Source organism: Lissotriton helveticus, chromosome 5_1 (assembly GCF_964261635.1).
Source record: "Lissotriton helveticus chromosome 5_1, aLisHel1.1, whole genome shotgun sequence".
NCBI classification, from domain to species: Eukaryota; Metazoa; Chordata; class Amphibia; order Caudata; family Salamandridae; genus Lissotriton; species Lissotriton helveticus.
This window is the reverse complement of record NC_136065.1, coordinates 2048803226-2048816344: the sequence shown is the minus strand read 5'-3', so window position 1 is coordinate 2048816344 and position 13119 is coordinate 2048803226. Positions and strand designations below refer to the sequence as shown.

General features: G+C 41.7%; 1 protein-coding gene across 1 annotated transcript in view; it reads left to right on the top strand.

The window, feature by feature from the left end:
- Positions 1-13119, top strand: part of LOC144756263 (complement factor B-like) — a 531456-nt gene that overhangs the window by 436011 nt on the left and 82326 nt on the right. The window contains exons 13-14 of the mRNA XM_078645908.1: positions 1135-1306; positions 8345-8424. Coding sequence (XP_078502034.1) covers positions 1135-1306; positions 8345-8424 — 252 coding nt within the window. The remainder of the gene's footprint in view (positions 1-1134; positions 1307-8344; positions 8425-13119) is intronic.

Below are 13119 nucleotides of genomic sequence, written 5' to 3'. Positions count from 1 at the left end.
ATTGCTTAGGTTGTGCTAGGGGCCTAGATATCCCGTGGTTGGGTGGAGTGTTGAGCAGTTTGCGCAGTATAAATATGGAAAGCATTTTTTGGGACCCTTCACTTGCTGCTTTAGTCGCAAAAAAGGATATGCAGAATGCTCTGTACTCCTTATATAAGACTGAGCGTGAGGCAGTACAGGTCAGTAAAACTACTTTGCGTAACTATATGGCCATTGAACATTATAGGCACCCACTCCACATCTATTTGTTACTACCGATGACTCACTGGGAGACAAGTTTATTGTTCCGTTTAAGGGCTGGCACAATTCGTTTTGTACTCTCCTTCCCACTTGGTTATTGTTCTAATTTAAACTCAATCCCGTGTCCGTGCGATCGGAAGAGTGAGCAGTCTGTAAAGCATTTTATATTCTCCTGCAAATTTTATATCAAATATTTTAAACAGTTTTTATGCTCGTATTTTAATAAGAGAAGACCAATTAGTTTAGAGACAGCATTTGATTCCATGTTAACTTTAGATGATGAGGACTTTATTTTTCGCACTTGCACTTTCCTAAAAATGGCAGTAAGGGCACGCAGATCCATGGCTGAAGACTGAGAGTAATGTAAATAGCTTTGTACTGTGATGATCCTAAATTTTGCACTATATCACTTATGATCTGTATAATTAATGTATTTAGACTATTTGACTGGTTAAAATTTTAACATGTATGTAATGTATTTTTATATTGTGCTTTTATGGGTACTGTGGTACCTGAATAAAGATTGACTGACTGACTGACTGACTACAGCATTTATCAAATACACATTTATGATTTTTTTAATCTTATATTTAAAATAAGTGGCAATACCCTCACAGAAATAATCAGTGGGTTTCAGAGTCCTAAAGCTAGCCCCTGTATTCCTTAACTCTCTCCACAATATATCACAATTTTTACTGGAGTTATTACAATCATCTCTTCATCAATAAGAAACGCATTTCTTTTCAGCTTAAATTAGATATTTGTATCTCTTAACTATCTTCAGATAAGTTCATTTTTAACCAGGATTGGAGTAGAGCGGTCTTCTGTGGTGCATCACATAAATTATTTCATGTGTTTTATTTGTAATATATGGTAATTTATTTGCATTCACAGGAAAGAGGTATAAAGTAAAAAATGTTATAGTCCATCCTAATTATAACATCAACAAGAAGAAGCCGAAAATTGCAGAATTCTATGACTATGACATTGCTTTGCTGGAAATTGGTGACCAGAACAAAAAAACAGGTGAAAGAGAAGATAAGATAGAATTCAATTCCAAAGTCAGGTGAGTGAAATATTTAGAGTTGAATTTAGAAGTGACGAGGTTTGGAGAATGGGAAATATCTTGCTTCAGTGGTGTGCTGGTGGTTGGACGGTAGGAGGAGGTATGCAGATGTTGTATGACGGGGAAGGCAAGAGAAATTGAGCTTAGTCAAAGGCAGGTGACAGGTTATCCTGTGATGAAGGGGAATGTGCTAGTGTTGTCATCTGAATGTAAAAAATAAAACAGTTACTTATAAGTTGTAATAGCACCTCAATGAGGAAAACATCCCAAAACGTATAGAATAATTCCTGGCAGCAATCTGCAAGTCAGAAACACCCCAATTGTTTACGTAAAACCTCAACATTTATTCAATGGAAAAAATATTTCTTCTTGCACTTTTTACAAATGTTTCATACATTTAAAATCAAAGCAAAAATAGTTTCAATTGTACCACCTGAGCAACTAGGTGGTATTTCTTTGCATTTTTTTTAAAGGTGAGTGGGGCTCACTTTAGCTCAGGGAGCTTAGATCCTAAGATGTTTCACTGAGTTTATTTTTCATCATTAGATATACAACCAACCACAAATAAATAGACACAAGGGGGAGGAAGTCCTTGCATGAGAACTGTTGTTACAGGTGAATCGTTCCTCACCAGATACATAGAGCAGTGTTTTGGTGGTCATGACGGATACAGGGATGTTGTTCCAGATCCTGGGTGCATTGATAGAAAAGCTCTGCTGCCTTTTCTTTTTTTGTTTCTTACACTTTTTAGTGTGCAGACTGATGGTGACCTGGCTGCGGGTGTGCCAAGAACCACCAGCAATAGTGGGCCTGTCTGCAATCTAAACGGTGTTGCTGTTAGTTGTGGCTCTGTACATGATGCAGCTGGTTTTAAAGGTGGTGCGAACGGCAAGGGGTGGGCAATGGCGTCCCATCAGGATGGGGGTGATGTGATCATATTTCTTCAGGTCCTGGATTAGACATGCTGCGATGTGTAGGATGACCTTAACAGATGCCAGTATGGAGTCTGAGAGGCCATGGAATAGGGCGTTATCATCAACTAGATGCAAGAGAGATTGCTTAAACAGCAGTTCTGTAGTTGCTTTCTGGGAGAAACTGTTCAACCTGTTTCTTTAGGAGAGGGTGCTGGTACCAAGCTGTGTTAATTGTTTTTGCAATGTGTTTCTTGAGATTGAGTTTGATGTCCATGTTGAATCCAAGTGACTTGGCATTTAAAGATGTCAAAGTTCATTTCATTGAGCCGAATGTGTACTGTTTCTCATTCTTGGAATATAACAGGAATTCTGTGTTGGTTGGGCAGTGTTTCAGGTAGGGCTGGACTTCCACGTCTGGAAGATGTGCAGGGTGTGTTTGAGGCATTGGGCGCCTGAAGGAAAGGAGACTTTCAAAACAGTTGAATGTTGACTCTACGTTTTCTGTGAGCAGAGCACCAAGCGACTCTTTGTACAGGTTGAAGATGAAAGGAGACAGTCTGGAACCCTGGGGGACTAGGCAGGTGAGCGGTATCTTTTGGGGCCTGGAGGAGCCCCTGTGGACAAACTGGTGTTGATTGGAAAGGTATGAGGAGAACCAGTGAAGGACATTGGCAGTGAATTCCATTTGAAACTCCAGGTTGGGATGGTTGGCTGTGTTGAAGGCAGCTGAAAGGTCCAGCGATATCAGAAGGTAGGGGTCCTTTTCATCTGTGGTCAAGAGGGCATCATCTATTATGTGTAATGTAGTGGTCTCTGTGCTGCAGCGTGATCTGAATTCAGACTGGTAGTAGTGCAGGATATGGTTAATAGTAACATGATCTCGGAGTTAAAAATAGACTGCTTTTTCAATGATCTTGCCGATGAATGGTAGGTGAGTGATGAGCTGTTGCGGGGCAGAGGTACTTGACAAGGTCATCAGGGTCTAGTGTAACCTTCGTTAGGATTGGGAGGATTTGGCCTGTCTTTAGAGCTTCTGGAAAGATGCCTCAAATGAGAGAGGCATTGACAATGGTGAGTACGGGTGAGAAAGAGTGCTTTGATGAAGGACGAGGGCAAAACATAATCTTCGTAAGAACTGACTTTGTGGGAGTTTAGTGTCTTGGCAACATCTGCTTGAGATAAGGCTTTAAATGCTGTTCATTGTGGGATTCTACTGGAAGGTGCGTGCGTAAGAGAGGAAGCCAGCTTGGTGGTGTTGATGTGATGTCAGATCTTGTATATTGCATTTTCCTGAGGAATGTGGAATAGGTGTTCATGCAGTACGTACCAAAACAGGAGACCCAAATACAGATAGATCCAATTGAAACATCTTCCAGGATCTGGTATTAGCTGTCCTGAACACTCGCTTAACATTAACTTATTACACACTCTCACCAGCATTTCTGACTGCAGGGGAAAAGTAACTTTCCTTCATGGTACTATGTGCGATGCAGCCCCGTGCAGAGCAAGCATAGCAGGTTTGAGAAATTGGGTTGTTGGTTGAGTGGGGTATTAACCTTGCTCAAGCAACAGCTACATTCCCTGTCAGTATGAACCCCCAAAGGTCACTAAATTAACCTCTGCCTAACCCTCTGGTAGCTACGCACAAAGCAGTCAGGCTTAACTTAGAGGCAATTTGTAAAGTATTTATGCAGCACACAAATAGTAATAAAGTAAAAACGTAATGCAAGACATGTAATCATTTGAAATAAATTCTTTACCACTAAAATGCCAGTAATTCAACCAGTAGATCCGGAATTATGTATTTTTAAAGTTTAAGGTAAAAACTAGCACCTAAAAGATGAAAAAGCGGGCAGCGATGCAGCGCACATTGCATACAAAAAGTGGATTGGACCTAGTCAGCACTTACCTTCGGACTTTGGAAGAAATTTCAGCAAAAATGTGTTTAGACGCTAGTAGTTTTGAGGGGCACGGCTGCAGGTGGTGTCTGAGGAGGAGGTGTCCTCGTTGGGTAGCCGCTGGCTGAAGTTGCAGTGAAGATTTTCATGTTCAGACTTCGTCTCTTTTTAAGAAGTCGAAACCCTCTAGTGGAACAAAACTGGATGCTGTAGCAAACGAGGGCTCCAAGAGGCCAACTACCCCTTTGGCGAAGGCCTGCTGAACAAGATTTGCTGCTGCAGAGAAAAACGTAGCGAGAGCTGCCGCAAATTCAATCCGATTGACGAAGCAACTTTGGCGGATAGATGAGTAGGTTAGTCCCTGTCTTCTCTCAGTTCTCAAAGCAGTTTTTAGCAAAAGACTGGATAACTGGTAGGCACCTTTAGCACCACTTCCAAGAGCCAGGACCGGAGTTGCACCACTTGCAGGCCTTCTCCAAGGGCCAAGACTGAAGGTACACCACTTGGAGGGGCAGGGCCCACTCAGGCTTGGTCCAGGTGCAATTACAAGATGGTTGGAGCCTTTTCTGTCCCTGAAGCTCTGATCAGGAGTCAAGCCAACTAGCCCTTGAAGTCACTCTGGTAGTCCTGGGTGGAAGAGGAGGGACAGGGTTCAAGTAGTAGGGGATGCCTCAGACAGCAGAACAGTCCTTTAGGTGCAGCAAAGCAGTCTTCTGAAGTACAAAGCAGAGCAAAGCAGGGGGCAGTCCTCTGAGAGTCCTTCCGCAGGTCTAGAAAGTTAACTGAAAAGTGGGTCTGAGAGTTCTATTTTTATACCTGATGCCTTCTTTGAAGTAGGAGAAGTCTTTAGAGAATTTCCTTTGAAGTGCTTGGCTTTTCCTGCCTCTCCTGCCCTGGCTCCAGCTTGGCTGTATGAACAATGAAGTGTTCTGAAGACCTTTGACTTTAGAACAGCCTATTGTTTTGCAAGTGGTGCTGTTTCCACCTCCATCCCTCCAGCCTGCCAGTGATGGCCCATCCAGGCAGACCTAATCCCTCTATTGTGTAGCTGTCTGGGAGGAATAGACAAAGTCCATGTGACCCAGGAACAGGCTGCAGGCACCAAATAGGGCAGAAAAGGCCAACTTTCAAAAAGTGGCATTTTAACATTGTAACTCAAAATCTGACCTTACCATTAAAGAGGATTTTAAATTACAATTTCCAAGGGATTAGACATTGAATATTTATGTGCTCCTAATCCAATGATAAAGAAAAAATGTATGTATGGAATGCTGAGCAATGCAAACATTCACCCCCTGTCACAAGGATCTGGGTTTAATCCATCATTCTTTTGCTCACAACCCCACCCCAGTTTGGGCCCAGACATATGCAAATCAGTCTTGACCCTGTGCCTCGCGGCAACAGTCCAGCCTCGAACGATCAAGCCAGGTCTTCCCTGGACCGGAAACAGGCATCCTGGGACCGGTTTCAGTTAATCACCCCATATCAGCCAGGCTAGCTTGAATTTAAAGTGTGCACCTACTGAGGCGGTTCTACCTTACCACCTGATTCAAAACTGAAAAAAGAAACAAGGACAAAAAGTCTTAGACAGAAAGACAGAAAGTGCACTCGTGTGACGCACTACTAGAGTGCCTACTACCTGATTAACCCAATCTCATAAATTCATATACTTAAAACATGAACGTTTAACAAAATTGAAAATAACACATCATTAAATCACAGTAGCCCATTAGATTTAGTTGACACCGTCACTCCGTTGCTTCAAATTATATTTTTAATCAAGATGTGTAATTTTCAAAAACAGTTCATTAACTCTCAAATGTCAATCAGAAAATACCATGCATGGATAATGCATTTCAGGTGAAAAACCACCCTTCTTCAGGGGAACCTCCATGCCAAATACTGTCTGTCCAGACTGGAGTCTGACAGAATCACACCGTACTACTTCTTTTCAGTCATCAAGGAAATGGCACACCGGAAATGCTGGTGTCGGATATTAAAAATCGATTCTCCAAGGAGCCAACAAAATATGTCATGATGTGTTATTTTCGATTTTGTTAAACATTCATATTTTAAGTATATGAATTCATGAGATTGGGTTAAGGAGGTAGTAGGCACTCTAGGAGTGTGTCACAGTAGTGAACTTTCTGTCTAAGACTTTTTGTCCTTGTTTTTTTTTCAACTTTCTAAAAGTGGCATTTTAAAAATTGGAACTCAAAATCCGACTTTACCATTAAAGAGGATTTTAAATTATAATTTCCCAGGCATCATGCATGGAATCTTTATGCTCCTAATCCAATTTTAGCATTTATTAAATGCAATAAGGCAACCCAATGTTATCCTATGGGAGAGGTAGGCTTCACCATAGTGAAAAATACATTTAGGAGTTTTTCACTACCAGGACATGTAAAACTTTAATGTACATGTCCAACCTTTTAATTACAATGCACCCTACCTTAGGAGTTGTCTAGGGCTTACCTTAGGGGTGACTTATATGCAATAAAAGGGGAGTTTAAGTACTGGCTAGGAGGTTTTATTGCCAACTCAAATTGCCACTTTAAAACTGCATACGGGCTGCGATTGTAGGCCTGGGACATGTTTTAAGGGGCTGCCTAAGAAAGTGGCAGAATATGTGATGGCAACCACAAGTACCATTTGATTTACAGGACCTGGGTATATGGTATACCACTTTACTAGAGACGTATAAGTAAAGTAAACAAGACAATCATGTGTAAGGCAATTTTACCCCGGTTTAGGGAATGACTATAAGCATTTTAGCACTGGTTAGGCGTGCTGGAGTGCACAGAGCCGTAAGGCCAACAAAAACAAGGTCAGAAAAATAGGAGGAGGGTAAAAGACAAAACATTTTGGACGAAGACCATCCTAAGGCAGGCAGGTCTAACAGCGGGCCATTTGATTTGAAATTTATAGAGCGCAACAGTTACCCGAAGGCATTAAGGCGCTATAGACGTCTGACCGGAGAACCATACTTAGCCTATAGGAGTTCAGTAAAAAAAATGTCTATAACATATACAGACAACTCTTTAGTGCTTTCCTGAAGTGCATCAGCTGCGGGATAACCCTCAAGCTTTGCGGAAGGGAATTCTAGAGAACCATAAGAAATCGGATTCAGATTTAGGTTTGCCTTTGTCTAAAGCACAATGGAGCAGACATTGCTGTCTTGTTAAAACGATAACCCGTAATCCAGAAAGCCACATCACTCGAAGGCTCTTATTACGAGTGGCCCGTTATTTACAAGTTGCACAGCCGCACTCCATGGATATTTTGCCCCATTAACCTTTTTGGCAGGTAGAAAAGGAAAACAGCCAAGAACATGTGAGAAACAAGAGGGAACCGGTGCAGAAACAGTGATTCCCATGCTTATTCCGCCATCTTTACCCTGCAGCTTGTAAACAGAAGGAATGCGACACGCAGTGATTGCCAGGTGCGAGAATCCTCAAAACACTCAGAACGAAGGGCTTCAGTAACATATGGAATGATTGTTTTAGATGCCTGGGGGCTGAGGATTCCTTTAAAGGCCTGATGTGGGTGTGGTTGGCCTATAGGTGAATAATGGAATAATGTGTAAGAAAATTACAAGACACCATGATGAATGTTGAGTATTACACTCTCTTTTATGACTGGCACTCAACTTCAGTGAAACGCATGATCTTACTTGGGATTTTTTACAAATGGCCACATTACCTGCTGAACACAAAATTGTAATTCACTGCTGATCCCAGTAGTGGATAAGTACTTTATAGAACTCTCAGTCAACGAAGATCTTATACAGCCGTATTTGATGTTTATGATTTCAAGAATGCAAACATTGTATGGCATTAATTTATGACTCCCTGGCTGCATCTTACTGAGTATACTCTAAATTGATAGGAGCTGTAGACTGAATGTCTTGTTTTCATTCGGTGGCTGAGAGTATTGTGGATTGCTGTGTTGCTCTCAAAGTTGTTTCACGCTTTGCACACACAGTCATACAGTTAATATGTTAGGCCCTTTCTACTCGTCATGTATGTAAGGTCTCATTTCAACAGACTTCTAAAGCCGACCTGAAAATGTCTTCTTAAGGTACAAGAATCTAAAAAAAAAAACGGTTTAGATATTTTTATAGTTCACATGACTGTCTCTCAATTCCAGTCATCTGCCTGACACCTCACTCTGCAGTGTGCATCCACCAGGACCCTGTTCTCACATTTGCCTTTATCCTGCAGGCCTATCTGCATCCCGTGCACAGAGGGCACCACCCGAGCTTTGAGGAAAAAAGTTGCACAGACCACCTGCAAGGAGCACGGTAGGTGTTGTTAACGGGAAACGGCCTTAATAAGGAAATTGTAACAACGAGTGGGCTTAACATGGAATCCTAAACAACTACCTGTACCTAAACCACGACCTCCTAAACCAATAGTTATAATTATATATTTTTTTTTTATGTTTTCGCTTGCTGTTTTCAGTTTTGTAAAAAAGTTAAAGCCATTTTTATTAAATTGAGTTATGCATTTCCTTATTATATTTGTATGTTTTCGTTATAATAGACTTTGTTTTAATTTACTTTGTGAAGCCAGTAGATGGCACTGTAGGTTTGTTTTTCAATGATGCAATGATGACCTGTGCTCGATGCGATATTCAATGTGGGTGGTTGGCCATTTGTAGGTCTCATCTGAGCCAGCGAAAGCGCTGGTCTGGCAAGACATTTAGTGAGTGGGGCTTTAGAAATCAGACTACAAGCTTTTGCTTGTGGCCTAAAGCTTGCGGTTACTCGCTCCGGCACGCACACAGCCGCCATCTGGCTTTCCTCAGCGTGCAATCAGGCGTCATCTGGCTCTCCCAAGCGCCTTGCTCCGCTCCTCCCCCACCACAGAGCGCGTCTAGCGGCCACGCGTCTTGTTTCTTTCCCTTTCCTGCCCATGTGTGCCTCTTCATGCTTGTAAAAGTAGGTAGAGGTTACGCACTCTGCTGTTGATAATATGAACAAATTGTGGTGTGCACCAAGGATATCACTCCCCGACAAAGGTGTGGTAATCAGAATACAGTCTGCGACACTTAGGATAAGTGTCGACTCCCTGAGCACAACCAATTGGAACGTAAGGACGTTCTGAAGAATTCTGTGTCCATGAAATTCAACAAATAATGACTTCCATCATCATAAAATTTATTCCATGTTTTCTCCACATGGAGTTATTCAGTTCATTTAATGATAGCTGATTTGATATCTTTTAACATTCCCAGAAAATATGCATATGATTCATTGTGAGTTCATCACCCATTGCATTTCGGACTGAAGAAGTCCTTCATCAGGGGTAGTCTGAAAGCAATGTAAACAAAAATATATGTAGGATCTGCCAAAGTGTCATAATACACAAAGAAACATAGGTGATCATGTTTAGGTCGTATACAGTAACAAACATGCTCTAGACTTTTCAGAAAGATAGGAAATATAAAAAAGAAAAGAAGAATGAAACAAACGCTCAAAAAGAAGTGAAGTTAGATATCGGGTGGGTGAAAAAGAAAACGTGAGAGACTCGGTTGTGTAAAGTAACAAGAGCGTGAAGAGAACTCAAAGAAACAGTTTAACATGGACCGCGAGCGAAATGCGCTATACGGTCAAGTGCGGTTTAAGTCATAAAAGTGCGCGCCCAAGGTGAGCTAAATGGATAGAAGGTGAAGCGCGAAGCCCATTTTTGTAAAAAAGCAGAAATAAACTTACTAATAATCCAAAGTTGGCTGCATGTCAATGCCGTGCGGCCATCGCTACGCCAGAGTGTTAGTTCGTATCGGAGAAGGCGGGTATTAAGTGTTAGGAGTAGAAGCATGAAAAGAGGACAATGCTCATGGCGGCCATCTGGTAAGGATACATTACGAAAATTAGTGAAAAACGGGTAAATCAAAAGTGGGAAATGGGTGTGAAAAGCGAATGTGTAATGATAGATACAGTAATAATCCACAATTCCAATGAGACAATGGAGAAACATAAGGGTTAAAAGAATGCAAAATCAAGAAATGTGATTGAAAAATAAAGAGCAATGCACAAAACAAAGAAGTAAACATGATGTCCACTATATCATAAATAGCACAGAAATTCCATCCGATCATTCAGGCCAAATGGTTTGGAAGATTGTAGAAATTTATTCCAGTGATTTTTTTGATGCAAGAGAAAATTGTTATTGTCTCTGTCATCGCGCTTAGACACCACTTCAACAGCAGCAAATCGTAGGATTATTACTGTATCTATCATTACACATTCGCTTTTCACACCCATTTCCCACTTTTGATTTACCCAACACTCATCCCACTCAGACACCCAGGCATTCCACGCATCACAGGTACACCAACATTCTAAGACCAACTCACACTCTGGGTGAGCAGCTAGAGGCAGCAGAGCTAGAATTTTATGTTATACAAATAAGTAGGGTATAACACACTTCTTGTACCCTACCTCTACTCTTTCTCTCCTTTCTTCTCTCTTCTTACTATCCTGTCTCTAAGTTTCCAGCAAGTCAACACAGAGGGGACCATATAACATTATCCCTTTTTCTTTAAACAGAAGCAAAAGGAAACAATGGGAAAACTATACACAGGTAAAGTAAGTAATGGAACGAATCTCAAAGATGCAGCCAAAAAGACAGAACATCAAAGAAGAGAGAACCATTAAAGCAAGAAAGGATGGTTACAATACAGCATCAAAAATTGAGCAACAATATCCACCATCCTCCCCCATGCAAATATAAGAAAACTATTTGAAGAGTGAACAAATAGTGCAATTTTGAAAAAAATATAAAATGTAACATTCAAAGTAAACACTGTAAGCAAATGCATACAGACACAAAGGTCAACACACCCTGCAACAACAATCCCAAAAGTAAGGAAACAAAATGTATCTGGGTCGTCACCCATACAAACACTCAAGTAGGGATGTACCTTGGTACTGCGCGCAACTGTAAATGGAGACTAAACCCATTTCCTAAACCTGAGTAGAGGTTATACCAAACGATTTTGTATGGGAACTAACCCATGACCCAAACCTCATAAAGAGGTCGCTAGCTGGGTCTCAAACCCAACCCAATCCCTTACCAAAAGGTTAAACTTTGATGAAACTAAACACAAACCCATCCCCCATGTACAGATGTACATGGCCAAAACCTATCCCACACCTTAGGTAACAACTGTGATGACCATAATGCCCCCCAGAAAAAACCCAAGATGTGATAGAAGAATAATTTCCCTGCACAAGGAAGAGAAAACACAACAAAATGAACAAAATAGCTAGACTAGTCTCTTCCACACCTGTGAGCTAAGTGTCACTTAAAAATACTACAGACAATGAGTACACAATAGGTATTATAATAGGGAATGTAAAAACCACCAAAGTTGTGCCAATCAGTGCACACAGGTACATAACACTATACGATGGATCAAGAACACCAAAAACAGATCTTCACCAAGACTATCACAAACTTGTACTGCAAAATGACACTCCTTGTCCTCGCAACTCACGTGGTCTCCGACATACTTGAAACAGAGAAACTCCAGAAGAATTCCTAAATCGACAGGAATTCAAAATGTTGAGGAATCAAAACATGCCCAAAGTACATTACTCCCGACATCAATGAAATGGAGGTTCTTACAAGAATATTCCAAAATAGACAATTGCAGCCGATAATACAGTCGTGAAGACTCCGCGTTGTCCCTGGACTCCACAAAGTTCAATGAAAACTTTATCGCGGCAAAAAAAACTGCGTGGTTGGCAAAATGGGAGAAGCCTTGTGGTCGGCAACTCTGCACCAAACAGGAACCAACAAAGGGGAAAGGCAAAAGCGGCCGCCAACCACAAGATGGCGGCACACTGTTGACATTGCTGCTGAGTGGCTCACGGTGCGTCCATGCACCAAGTTCCACAGGAGCTAGAAGACGAGACAGTCGTACACGTCACACTGAAGATGAACACAGGGGACTTCGCCGGAGGACTGCACGCGACCAGAAGCTGGTCAAAGGTAAGCACGTGCGTGTACATTTGAAAATGAAGGTTGTGTTTAACTGCAAAAAGACCAAGGTAGCCACATACCGTAAAAATTAAGTAAATTGGCTTACCCCTATACCTGCACAATTAAAGAGTAAGGCTGTGGAACGACGATTTACCAACTGACTCGAATGGAAGAAATACACAGAAAATGTCCACTGCCCACCCTGTGCTTTGGGAATCACACGGGCTGGTTTCTGCGTTTGCTCCAGTGCAGACAGGAATCATGACACCTTCCGTTAAGTGTCCAAACAAAGAGGTTGACCATCACCTCCTTAAACAGCACTCTCCAAAGTAGCACGTAGTCCAAATTAGATATACTAACTTTAGTAGAAATAGAAGTCATTCACTTAGATGGAAATTCTTGACGGGCATAAAGCATTGCTTTAAGGCAGCATGTGCTAACCTTGTGCAGGCCAAAACCAGAGGAAAGCCCGTGTGTAGATCTCTGATCCCCATCTAGACCGGGACCAACGTGTAGAAGCCAAAGGGTACCCAAAGACTTTGAGCTGGCACCTGGCCTCTAGAATGGACATCCAAAGTTAGACAAACCAGAGGCAGATCCCACGTTTCTTTAAACCTTCTTTTGCTGCAATCTCCTTCTGTGCAGCAACTTACGCTGTTAGTTTTACCATCTTTGAAATGAAAAATTGTCTTTTCAAATTGTCTTTTTCTTCCTTTTGTGGCTGGAACACCAAATGCGGTTGTTGTTGAACTACTCCCCCAACTCACTGTAATCCTTTTGTGGCTGGAACACCAAATGCGGTTGTAGTTGAACTACTCCTCCAACTCACTGTAATCCTTTAGGTGGCTGTAGTATTCCCAGGCTGTAGTGTCAGTTGGTGGTGACACTGTTCGTTGGGACTGTCTGTTGGAAGGACACTGGTGGGCTGGCGCTGGCTTGCCTGGAAATACATTCTTTGTAGTTGTAGTAGCTTGATGGATCTCTTGGTTTCACTTGTAGTTTCTTTG